The 13,386-nt window shown below is 41.2% G+C and overlaps 1 protein-coding gene across 1 annotated transcript; it reads left to right on the forward strand.

Annotated features, from left to right (window-relative positions):
• The first annotated feature begins 2 nt into the window (after positions 1-2).
• Positions 3-9,174, forward strand: LOC144100629 (uncharacterized). Its single transcript, XM_077633517.1, has 6 exons — positions 3-71; positions 2,476-2,555; positions 4,035-4,241; positions 4,623-4,686; positions 5,952-6,114; positions 8,560-9,174. Exons 2-6 carry the CDS (start codon positions 2,496-2,498, stop codon positions 8,663-8,665), a joined length of 600 nt encoding a protein of 199 aa, XP_077489643.1. The 5' UTR covers positions 3-71; positions 2,476-2,495; the 3' UTR covers positions 8,666-9,174.
• The last annotated feature ends 4,212 nt before the right edge of the window (positions 9,175-13,386 follow it).

The raw sequence follows: 13,386 nt of genomic DNA on the forward strand, positions 1-13,386 counted from the left end.
ACATCTTCTTTTGGAAGAAAGGATTTTTATTGTCACCGACACTGCACCCACAACTGAACGTACACTGCAAGGTGCAACAATTTTTGTGTTCTTAATTTCTGTGCATTATTATGCAGCTCTCTTTCATCTGCATAGTCTTAATATTATTCGCATGCTTTCAGGTGTATGAGGTATACAGGGTGTTTCACCTAAGGCTTTAAACAATTTTAAAAAATAGGCTTTTTGAGTTAAGAGAACCACTGTTTTCAGCATATTATTGTCAGCTATATAGCACATCAGAATACAGGTAAGATGTGCTCTAGCAGACTTGTTATTTACTACTGAATAGTTGACTTTTAAATTAGGCTTGTTAATTACTGTGGGGTGTGTAGCCCACCATAATATCCATTAAGATTTTACAATTTTCAAAATGCGGTTACCCTCGGCGCTGTGGCCCAACAAATTTTGGCTATTTCGACAAGTTACGTGCACTGGAGAGGTTGCTTTGCCTGCAAGCTTCTCGAAAGCGCAGGTATTTTGGTGCGATAAAGGCAAAATTCCTTTAGCAACAGCGCTGAGGGTAACCGTGTTTTCGAAATTTAAAAAAATGACATGGATGTTAATTACGGTGGGTTACATGGTTATAAATAATTAAGGAATCTGGCAGTAATAGTTAAAAATTAACTATTCAATATATAGTTGAGACCGCAGCGGTGGCCAAGTGGTTGAGCATCCGCCTCGCATGTGGGAAATGCAGGGTTCGATCCCCAGTGCTACCGGGTACCCACTGGTGATACAATGGGTACAAGCTTTTTGTCCTGGTGCTTGGCTTATCTGGGGTGAAATGCTTGGGAAATGGGCCTTTGACCCCACCTTGAGTAGAAGACAAAATACCTTGTGCCATGGAGCTCTTTGGCCAGAGATGCCCTTGCGCCATAAAAATCCATAATTGTCATCATCAATATTGGTTAATCAGCCTGCTAGTTAACACGCTTTAGCTGCATTCAGATGTACTACACCACTGACAATGCTACACCGGAAAAAGCGGTCCTCTAACTCAAAAAGCCTATTTTAAAATATTGTGTACATTCTTGGGTGAAACACCCCTTATCTGTATATACTACAAGGCTATGTTATAGCCAACATTCATTGTTGAAACATATGTGCCTGATTTGATGTTGAGTGTCCTTGAATGGAGCTAAAGCATCTGAATCTGATAAGAAAATTGAACCGGCACTGAGGCATCTGTTGATCGAGCGATTATGAGCCGCAGCTGCTGCAGGAGTAGCGTGAATGTCAGTTTTATTCTAAGCCAGTGGACCTTCATGTTACTGCTCAGCGTGTGCATATTTGAAGAGGTACAGCTATCAAGTTTCAGAGTTTAAGTACACAAATGATGGTTTCCTGTTCATGCAGTTTTGTCTTCCAGCAAGTTTCAGTAGCCACTGTTGCCCACAATATTTTTCCAGGCAACACCGGCTCCAACTATGCATGATGGCTGTTACAATGCAAAGTACATTTGTAGCATTGCCAAAAATTGCTTAGATGACAATGGGTAACTGTAGTGGTACCTAAATTCTAGTGTATTTAGCTACTAGTATAGCAGAGCAGCTTTCGTGTTGCTTGCTTCCAAGTTTCTAGTGTCACTATAGTGAGCCGACAAAAGTAATCTTGGTGTTCCATGTGCTGAGAATGACCTTATGCTGAAGTTTGCACTCCCATTTGCCAGATAGATACATGAAAAGAATTAACTTCATTCTTTTTTGTGATACTGAAGTATTTTAGTTATGTGATTCATGAGTTAAGAAGTAATAGAGTAAAAATATATCCTGAGCATGGATATTTTGTGGTACTTGCACAATTACTTGATAAACAATGGACACGATACATTCATCATGATGTGCCACTGCTATCATGTTGGCTCTTTAGAGCGCAGGGAAGTGAGATTGTGGTATCAAGTGATTAAATTTGGTTATTTCTGTGCGTGAATATATTCGCTACAGAAGTAGACCAGGCATGTTATTGGAAATTGTTTGAGTCATTCTAATAGTTTCGGTGCCCATAGCTATCCACATGCAAGTCACATCATATGAATGACTGCACTCCAATGCATTGTCAAGGGCACCAGACAGGCTCTTTATATATGACAGTAAATTGCTGACAAGTACGAAAGTGCCCGACTGCTGCTGAAAACCCAACGAGACAGGAGTGCAAGTCTTGCATAGTAACCAGAACAAATACTTTTTGAGATATAAGTACCTTACTTTACATGCAGGACACAGTGGTCAACCAGTAAATATAGTGTTTGAATTTTACGATAAATGTGTTATACTATTTCAGAATTATAAGTTTGTGTATTTATGTGTCTACTCCTAGCCAGCAATTCTAGCATCTTCATTTTGCTGGATTGTTTAGTTACTTATAGCCAGTGTACTATGCCATGCTTGAGTTATCCTCCAAATTTAATGTGCTGCCAAATACTTGTTTCACTTGCAGGTCACTCAGGCACACAGAATATGAGTAGTTCAAATCCTGAAGGGGAGACTGCTGCACTTCAGGTTGACTTCACCTTTAAGGTTGACACCGGCAGCTTTCCAGAAACTGTGCTAGCCTGCCTGAGGCCAGGCGGTCCCCTTCTTCGCCCAAAAGACAGACGGGACCTTGTGCAATGTATTGTTGGGCAAATGGTTGCAAAATGCTCACGACCCAGGAGAGAATTCATACGAAGCGTGGCTGAGAAGGTTGTAGAAGAATTCCCCATACTAAAGGACAGGGGTGTGGATGGGCACCTGCTAGGCCGTGGTTATGATTCGCTGTTCCAGCAAATGGAAAACAGAGTTGAGAATATGACCCGGGGCAAAAGGCAACCATCCCAAGTACCGGACCGAAAATCGAAGAAGCGTGCCAATGTTTCCTATGGGTGCCTAAATTGGCAGCCAATCTTGAATTCAAGTGGCGATGCCGCTCAAGAGAAAGTAAGATTTTTGAGGCAGGAGGGACTCAAGAGTGCCAGAGAAATCAACTTGCCATTGGCACTGCAATATATGCAAGAAACGTATGGTGACCAAAGAGACTACATTAATTCAAATAATCCGGTGCACCAGACCAGGGAAATCAAAGCACAGTGGCCTCTGCTTTTCCATGCCCGCTTTTTTTATGGACATGCAGACCAGCTGCTCGGAAAAGATGTAAAGGTGAATGTTGCTAATACTGTATTAATCAGAAATGTTTTTCGTTATTCTGATGATGAATTTTTATGGCACAACGGCAGCTTTAGCCGAAGAGCGCTATGGCACAAGGTAGTTTTTCATTGCACAAGGTGGGGTCATAGACCAATTTCCCAAGCATTTCACCCTAAAGAAGCTGAGTGCCAGGCAGGGGAAAGCTTTATTGTACCCACTGTATCACCTGTGAGTACCCGGCGGCACTGGGGATCGAACCCTGCACCTCCCGCATGCGAGGCATTTTCATTATTGTGATGCTTATAACGTGACAGGATTATTGAAACATATTATAATTTAGTAAGGGTAGAGTGCTTTTTCACATCATGGTACAGTCATTGCTCTAAATCGCTTTGGCAGCAATGCTTCAGAGAACAGTAATTTCATTTGACGCGAAATTCTGTGAGCTCTTCATTGTGGGCAGGCACGTGTTGCAGAATGAGAGAATAGCTGTGACTTAGCCCCTTGCAGTAATCAATACTACACATTTGCTTCAGCTGTCTCCTGCTAAAATGGCAGCAGCCTGTGTAAAAACAGACTTAAATTTTCATGGAAGCCAAGAAAACTTGTGCTGAACTCTTGCAAACTCTTCAGATGGGCTGCATTTATGCTGTACTTCTATACATATAAATCAAAGCACCGTGGTAAAGCTATCCGACAATCATGCCAGCCATTTATGAAGCTTTTGAGTCATTTGCAATGCTAGTGCCCATCACCGTCAAGAGAGTTAAGAGTTCTCTTTTTGTACAATTTTTCACCACTTGAGACAGATGTTGCTGGGACCTTTCATATTGAATGTGAATGCAGTTTTACTCATCTGCTGAGTTTTTCCAGGCCATATCTGAAGAAAAAACAGCACTCTGTGCTTCTGCACTGGCCAACTTTCTCAGAGACAGTAACAAAAAGGAGGTGCTGTACTACTATGTGCAAATGGAGCTTGAGGAAAGTAGGGGCAACAGAGGAGCAAAAGAAGCCGCTTTTTTGCCACTTCTCGCAGCCCTTTTCAAGGACGATGTCGGCCAACTCTTTCGAGTTTTTGAAGTGAGTTCTTTGCTCTTTCTGACCTCAGAACTGTATTAGGATGCGAATTAAATTAAGAGAAGCTGGCTGCAGTTACCCATGTCTAGCATACTGCTATGTTATTCTTCCAACCAGTCGGTATAGTGAAAGAAGTTGACGTCATATGATTTTCAAACTGATGCCACATGCTTCTCTTAATATTTCAATTAATCAGTGCCATAAAATGTGATTTTGTATTGATTGAAACTGTCTAGAAGGCAGCAATTTAATTATGTCAATAGGACACGCTAATATGTTACGTGCTGCTGTCATCCCGTGGATGGATAGGACACGGAGCAGTACTAATGCCTATTATCTTGTGTTTCAGTTAGAATGCATTGTGTTGTCTTTTTTGGTTTTCAGGAAGGAACAAGCATCACGGAGAGGCTGCATGAGTTGCCATGCACTCCAACTGTTGTGGCACTTGGTAAGCTTCTCTATACATCGTAATTATTTCTTCAGTGCTACACTAAATCCAAGGGATGTCATTGTTGTATTCACTTTTGGAGATGTCGTTATGTAACAATTTCTTTATGTCAAACGTGACACAATGAGCTCCATTACCTAGAAGTCAGACTACATGCTTTATGCTGAAAAAAGTTGGATTGATTTCATATGGGAACATTGAAAAGTGGTCCTATGAGCATTATACAGGGGGAAATGAACGGCTACGCAAATCAGGACACAGACAAGAAAGAGACACCACATGCGAGTGCGCATGTGGTGTCTCTTTCTTGTCTTTGTCTTGATTTGCGCAGCCGTTCATTTCATCATGCACCAACTCGCACCTCAGGCCGTTATTCTGATTATACAAGGTGTTTCACCTAAGACTTTACAAAGTTTTTAAAAATAGGATTTATTTAGTTAGAAGAGCACTGTTTTCGACATAGCATTGCCAGTGGTATAGCGCATCACAATACAGCTAATATGTGCTAACTAGCACACTTGTTAATATTGAATGGTTACCTTTTTTAACTATTACGGTCAGGCTCCCTAATTACTGAGAGGCGTGTAGCGCACTGTGAGTAATGTCCATATCAGTTTTTAGAACTTCAAAAAAGTGGCTACCCTCGGCTCTGTGCCCCAATTTTTTCTATTTCAACGGTTGATGTGCACTGGAGAGGTAGCTTTTCCTGCAAGCTCCTCGAAAACGCATGTATTTCGGCACAATGCAGCCAAAAATTGTTAGGCCACACTGCTGAGGGTAACCACATTTTTGAAATTTTAAAAACTGATATGGATATTTATTATGGTGAGCTACATGCCTCTTAATAATCAGGGAGCCTAACATTAATAGGTAAAAAGTTAATTATTCAATATTGATTGATAAGCTTGCTAGTTAGCATATATGTCTTAGTTGTATTCTGATGTACTACAGTATTGACAGTGCTATGCCGAAAAAAGCGCTCTTCTAACTGAATCATCCCATTTTTAAAAATTGTGTGAAGTCATAGGGGAACAGAAGAACACTGTACGTTGCGTGCAAAGTAAAAAGCCTACTCTAAGCTAGTTGTGCTGACATTGAGTATATTTTTTAGAGCTCGTACAGGAAAATATCTGCAGGAGAAAAATTTCTTGCATAAAAAACTTCGAATTGCCACTCATTCGATCACTGAAAGCATAATTTGCACAAGTGACTTTACCTGGGTTGCAATTTATAGTACTCCTAATTGTCATACTACATTCTTACAGGCAGCTTTTTTCAGAACCAATGCTATATTATATGTGAGCAACAAGTGCTCTTTTCTGAGCCAACTGGCTTTGGCGAGGCGACACGGCTTGCTTTCCTTGCCTACTATGTCTTCAACATGTCCTACCCTGTGAAAGCTGCAACAACTCTTGAATTTCTCCAGAGGTGAGTTTCCCGTTTATACTTTCGAAACATGCCAGATTTACTCAGCACTTGAAGCTGATACATTGTACTGGTACAATAACTCTTTAGGCACTGACATTAAGGAGTGCATAATGCTCATGTCTTAGCACTGCTTCACAGCTTCAAACTACCAACGTGCCACTGCTTATGCTAGTGAATAAAAGTGTCTAATTCACATCTTGCCATTTGGCGCTTGCATTAAGCTGTTAGTGCCCAACATTTCGAATTCACGAGATGCTGTCTGTATGCTGTGTGCTCATTACTACATAAAGCGTGCATTCAAAGTATGATGTTAATGTTCTCAGCAGCCAGCACTATATGATCAATATGTTTGGCGTTACTGTGAGCAAGCTAGATGATGAGGAGGGCATGCATGTGCAGACTCCAGCCAACATCGAACAATTCTTCATCTCTCATTCAACAAAAATTGCAGGGGAAAAATAGGAACCGATTTGTCAGATAAAAAACATATTTTTACTGTGCGTGAGCCTTCGAGTTGGCTCGAGTTCTATGGTTTGATCCTTCACACTACTCAGTCCAGATGCACAAAATGGACCAAATTCTAATTGTTACCATTCGGTGACATGCTAATTTCTCAACTTTTGGAGGCAGTGCAAAAGTTTTAACTTTGGCTTTCAAATCTAGGTATGTTATGGCGAATTCCACTTCTAGATCCGGTCGACTGATGCAAATGTCCCCAGAATTATGCATGTAATATGCTTCCATTATTTTTCTAGCCAATTGGTCGTTGTACCAAAAGAAAGAATGGCTGTAGCACAAAATACCTGGATGCAGCCACACAAACGACGGTGCAGAGTGAGGTCAATGTATGACTTTGCTGAGTTATCGCAGGAATTTTAGTGTTCCTGAAGCCTGTTATTAACACATCGTCCGGTCTGTCCAATGTTCGGCACAGCAAGATAGCGGAAACCTTAAACAACTCCAAAACTGCACGAAATGAAGTTTGGGCGATGCTTCACCTGACACCCATCTGTTTTACCATGCACTTCAGAATGTCATTCGCACTAGATTCGGAAGCAAGGCATGAATACAGTGTGAATTCTTTTTTTTTTCCCCCCGAGGTTTACTACGTAGTTAAAGTAACCTTCACCGCACAGCTTTACAGCCGTAGGGAGAAGCCAGCTTTACTGTGCTCAGAGCAAAGCGTGCAAGTGCAAAGCAGAAGTTGGCTGTGGATATGGAAAGGTGACGGTGCAGGTCGCTGAGAAATAGAAGGCACTGAAAGAGTAGACTGGAGTAGAGAAAGCAAAAAAGGGCAGAGTTGAGCAGGCCTAGGCAGCTGGAAACGCCAAGTAGCGGCAGTAGGGCAGTGACGGCGGCCGCTGCTGCTTGTAAGGCTGCGCTCCTTAATTGCGCCATTGGAGGTGTGGCTTCACCCGATCGCGGCGCACATCTGAAGGTTTGCCTCTTAAATAACATGGGTTTATCCGCTACTTTCGCATTTTAACCAGCCATCTGCCTTTCTATGGGGCCCTCAGCTATGGTTGGCCTAAACGCCTTGGGATTGCATTATAATTATATTTCTTTTAATATTCTCCCGAGTTCACAAACTGCCTCTTGCATATTTATGCAAATAAGATAAAACTCATTTTTTCATCGTATTGTAGGCCATACTGTTGTCTGTATAGCTAAAAAGCATTAAAAAAGGATAATGTTGCCGGTAACACAGTTCGGTGAAAAATGCTTAAGTCCTCGGTCTTTGGCAGATTTTTCGCAGGCCACAATCCAGAAAAAGCTAGTCAGCAGATTCTTCAGGTCCCATCAATGGTCCTCTCAGTACATCTTGTGACATTTTATTCCATATGCTTTCATATCTTGGGAATGCAAAATGCAGTACTTGTTCCAGCAAACCCTGAAGTAATGTCTCAGTCTGAGACCATTCAGGATATAAACAAATAAATAAAGCATTGTGCTTTCCTCACTTGTCATTGGGCCAAAAAGGTATTCTAGGCACCATATCCTTAAAAGCACATTTAGAAAGACAGTCTTTAGCTTGCAGGCAATGACATATGGTGTAACTAAAAGTTTGTGATCACCTGCCAAGCTAGTGCACATGGATATGCAGTTAAACGTGATTAAAGATGGGATGTGAGTAAAGTGAAGTACTATTACTTGCTAGAAATAACTGGTAATTATGGCAACTTGTCTTTGCGTATGACTGTGTCTGCATGTTTCAGCAGTTGTAGCATGCGGAGTATCCTCTGCAATTGCTCATACTACAGAATGAGTTTCTGGAAAGAAAATGGCTGTTTCTTTAAAAACATTTATTCAATAGAAGTTGCCTGTACCTTTTTTCTACATCTTCTTTGTTTTAGGAAAAATGATGCATGCTGATGTGCTAAGCATTACGCATCTGGTCTCTAAAGCTGACAGGAGAATTTGAAAATGCTTCTGTTCTTCTTACAGAGAAATCTTTGACATCAACCCCACCAAAGGGACCAAATGGAATGGGAAGCAGAAGTGCCGGACAATCGTTCATGCCAAAATTATGAAACTGGCGGCAAATCTTTGACTCAACACCTGAAAGTCTAAGTAGGCAAGTCATGCATTTTTTTTTTCAATGCTTTAAGGCATTTAGATTGTAAGCTTCAGTTTCTGAGCTCTCTCGTGGAGCACAGACTCCATGTTGCGCCTTGCTTTCTGTTTTGACTAGCAGAAGTTCCATGCATCTTGTTCTTCCATGCAACACACAAAACAGAAAGGTGTTTCATTCTTTCAGATTGTGAAATAATGCTAGGTTCTTGCAAATTTCAGAGTCGAACTAATGTTTTCAAAATTCTGATGTGCCACGAGCAGGTTTTTGCCTCTTTTTCTATGAAACGCTAAGAACAAAGCTGCTGCTTTAACAAAAACGCAGGTATTTGAAGCTCGAAATTTTTATCCTGTTATAAATATTATGCAATGTCGATATTTGATGTCAAACCATGCTCAACCAAGTACCTGAAGGTTTTAATTAAAGTTGCATGTAAACATGACTTAATGCTGAGAACCCCTTTATGTCTGGCTAGTGCATAATATGTGTTAGCTACTTAGTGCGGCTGCACATAAATGATTACACTATTTTATTACAATGCATTTATTAAACGGTCCAACTAATCCTGCACCTGACTTTTTTCCTCCTTTTCAGCCAGGCCACACGGAACCACATTATTTTCACATAAAAATATCATCAGCTCATTAATGTACAGCATTTTTCAAGAATAAATAATTTGCTATTTCATAATGTTATTCTCTGTTATTGCAGGTAAGCCAATATGTGCATGCTCTCTAGAATGCTACATGACACTTTCCTCAGACAAACAGACATGAAAAAGCTACAAGTAAACAAACTGCTTATCTGCAGCAGAAGCCATATGAAAAAAGTACATTAAAACAATACAGATTATTTCGTTTAAGCTCAAATGACTTCCGTGTGAACGGAGGAAGTATGCATGCACATGACGAAACCTTCGTTAAGAGTGAACAGAGGAAGTATGCATGCACATTATGAAACCTTCGTTAAGAGTGAACGGAGAAAGTATACATGCATGTTACGAAATATTTGTTAAGAGCGAACGGAGGAAGTATGCATGCACATTATGAGACCTCTGTTAAAAGTCAACGGAGGAACTATAAATGCATGTTACGGAACCTTTCTTACGAACACAGCAGAGGAATCTGTTGCCAAAAAACGATTTCGTTTCTGTGCAAGCATGACGGAACTTTTCATCACCAAGAATATGACAACCGTCATACGGAACCTCTGTCTCTGGCATTTAGGCCGTAGCTCATGTTGCGGAAAACCATCCGGCAACGCATTACCAGCGGGTTTCTCTGTATAGCGGAGCATATTTTTTTACAGTGTATGTAACAACATGTTCGCCTGGATATTGGTGGCGGCGATGGAAGCACCCGCTTTCGTAGGCCAAGTTTCGTGTGGCGACAAAATCGGTATCGAACTGTTTCTTCACAACGTCGTATTTCTTCGAGTCTTCCTCTCACAAGCTGAAAGTCTTGAAAATGGTGCGTGCCTGTCGTCCCATCGTATACAGCAACGTACGCACCTGAGCCTCTTGAGCTCGCTCATAAAGTCCTGAGGCAAATCGGTAGTAATCGAATTCTTGTATCCACGCCGGCCATTCGGACGTCTTGTTAAAGATGAAGCTCGCTGGTGGCTGCAATAAAAAAGCTTTGAAGAAACATTCGTTTCCTGTGACATTTTTCATTGCTGCTATCCGGCTGGTATACAATGATGCTGGCGGCCGGCAACAGGCAGCGATATCTACAGTGGGTACACTATATTTTGGACAGCGACTTCCGACACAATGTGGTTTCTTGCTGGATGACACCTCGATAATGACTCCTGCGTCCCTCTCCCTCCTGGCGAACGCCAAATGATAAAACACCCCGCTTTATTTTCACGACAAGTATATACGCAGACACGGAGTACGTCACGCACCTGCCGAGCACCACATGAGTACACGTGCACATGAGGAGCGGTATTGCCACAAGTATTACGAGGGTTGGCGGACAACAGAAAACCATTGAATCGTTTTAAGTACTAAGCTGCTTAACTAAAGTTAAATAATTTTCTTTTTAACTAGTAGAGATATGCACCTAGTTGGGATTAGAGATATGTAGCTGCTCGTTAGTCTAGCCATTCATTTTTTTTAGAATTTCGAAAACGCGATTATTCTCTGCGCTATGGCTCAACAAAATTTGGCTACATCCTGCCAAAATACATGCGCGTTCTGAAAGCATGCAGGCAAAGCCACCTTTCCTTTGCAGGTGATGGGTTAAAAACGCCAAATTTTTCCTGCAACAGCGCCAAGGATAATTGCGTTTTTGAAATTCTAAAAACTGGCATGGCTATACTAACGAACTGCTACAAGTCTCTAATCGAAACTAGGCACGTAACTCTACAACTTAAAAAGATAATTATTAAAAATTATTTAGACACCTTACTACTTAAGATGTTTCACCGGTTTTCTGATATCCTGCAACATTGGGAATAGTACGCCGGAAATCCCAATTTTTACTCCAAAATGCCTATTTTTGGAAATTTTTGTCTTCCCTGAAATACCTGGTAGAAGTATAAAGTTTGGGAGAATTGTGGACGCAAAGCCATTCCTAGGTTACGGTCGCTGAGGATTCATAACGAAGCATAATGCAGGCCTCACAAGCAAACTCCTTGCGAGTGTAGCTCAAAGCGCGATTGAGTGTTCACTAATTCAAGAACCAACTGCGGTTTTAGAGGGAATATAGCACAGTTATTTAACAGTTATCTCACCAACCGCGAACAGCAGGTTGTAATGAATAACTTGATCTCTAAACCGCAGGCCGTGCTGGCTTGGGTGCCACAGGGCTCAGTACTGGGACCGAACTTTTTTCGCTATATGTAAATGACTTTCCGTCAACCTTAAAATATTCCCAACCATTATTGTACGCTGATGACACAGCGTTAGTATTTATAGGAGACTCAATAGGAGAACTAAACAGCATAGTAAACAAAGACCTAGTTACGGTCTTAAAGTGGTTTACTACCAACCAGCTAACTGTTAATACCCAGAAAACAAAATACACTGTCCTCAGCTCAAGGGGAAAAAAATTTAAACTACAACGAAATCACCTGGCATGTAAACAATTAGCCGATACAAAATGTAACAAGTTTTAAATACCTTGGTGCGCATTTTGATTCTGACATGCACTGGAGAAATCACACAAAAAAAGTTTGTTGAAAACTTGCATATGGATGTCACATTCTCTTGAAAGCGCGAGGATGTTTTGATTACTTGATTCTACGCATACTATATTTTGCTTTTATACATAGTTAAGTTACTACATAGAATTTTGGAGCAACACATACCCCACATATCTGGAACCCACAGTCCAACTACAAAAGAGAGCCCTAAGAATCATCACATATTTCAAAAACAGTTGCCCTAGCAAGCCACTTTTTCAGAGAGCCCATATTTTACCTCTACAATCAAATTATACGTTAAAAACTGCACAGAAAATAGATAAAATACTGCAATCCAATAAGTCGTGTCACCAAAGTATTTTTATAACTACCAACAAGGTCACTAGAGCGGCAAGTTCAAATCCGTTTAACTTGTAAATATGTCGCAATACATATGAGAAAAGGATGATTGAGTTCAACGATGCACTAATATAGAATGGCGAACTTGTCACTCCGTGTTTTACTACACACCTGAGCAGAAACGGAGAGCTGCTCAGCTATTACGACGCAGGCTATTTCCAGTGCCAATTTCCACGCAGCCAACAAGATGATAAACATTCTGTCGCAGGGGAATCCTTGTGTCACACGGAATGCGCGTGAAGGGTATATGTACGCGTAGTGCACATCGCCCAGTGGCCTGTCCCAAAGGGCGCGGCTGCTTGCGCTCCGCGGAGATAAAGTCTCGGATTAGCCGCCATACTTTATCAGTACATTCACTTGAACGCGAGGCTTCAGGAAAGCCACATCTTACCGTTTGAAGTGGCGGGCATGTGTTGTTTGACACATCAGTTGATTTCATACTCTTCCATTGTAGAGCCAGTCTTTTTTTCTCCGCTGAAAAAATTTCATGCTCCGCCTGGTTTTATTGACATGGTCGTGTTGTTTTCGAAAATTCCGTGGATGTGGGATCAATGTATTGATTTGTACAAGATTAAAGCAGGTCGCAAAAAAGAAAACACACACAGAATAGAGTTTCTTATGACACCTGATTTAGTTAGTGATAACAGCTTAAACATCACATATATACGAATAAGACGCAGCCATGAACTTTTCGTTGCCAGGGCAGCATGTGAGGCGCAAAAATGCAAAACTGTTTATGGAAAGTAGTTTATAGCTTCCGACTTGATGCTCGGTGAAGTTTGACGAAAGTAAGGGACTGCAGATATCGGTAGTTTTCCTTTCGAAGTGAGGCTACGGACGACGGAAAGAACGGAATGAACTGGAGCGACAGGTCAACAATACGAAGATCCGATTTAGACTACGGTAATAAATGAAGTGCGATAACGGGACCACGACAACTTCGCCTGGTCATAAAAAAATTTCACGACTACAGGAGTGACGAATCAAATCTTTGTTATTTTATTCTTTGGATTCCTAAGGTGAATCCACACCCCACACCAATCATATGTCGAATTATACGTGTTTTTCCTAGAAACACCTAAAAACAATTAACCTACGTTAAATTTCACGCAGCTGTGCTGACCATGCACATCACCGTGGCGCAGCTCGTCGAC

This window comes from Amblyomma americanum, chromosome 1, assembly GCF_052857255.1.
Source record: "Amblyomma americanum isolate KBUSLIRL-KWMA chromosome 1, ASM5285725v1, whole genome shotgun sequence".
NCBI lineage: Eukaryota > Metazoa > Arthropoda > Arachnida > Ixodida > Ixodidae > Amblyomma > Amblyomma americanum.

What these genes read in the sequence shown, in the direction of transcription:
- LOC144100629 (XM_077633517.1), top strand. Translation starts at nt 2,496, where the DNA reads ATGAGTAGTTCAAATCCTGAAGGGGAGACTGCTGCACTTCAGGTTGAC. An exon ending in TCCAACTGTTGTGGCACTTG is followed by an intron (nt 4,687 to 5,951) that starts GTAAGCTTCTCT and finishes ACATTCTTACAG; the next exon opens with GCAGCTTTTTTCAGAACCAA. An exon ending in ACTCTTGAATTTCTCCAGAG is followed by an intron (nt 6,115 to 8,559) that starts GTGAGTTTCCCG and finishes TTCTTCTTACAG; the next exon opens with AGAAATCTTTGACATCAACC.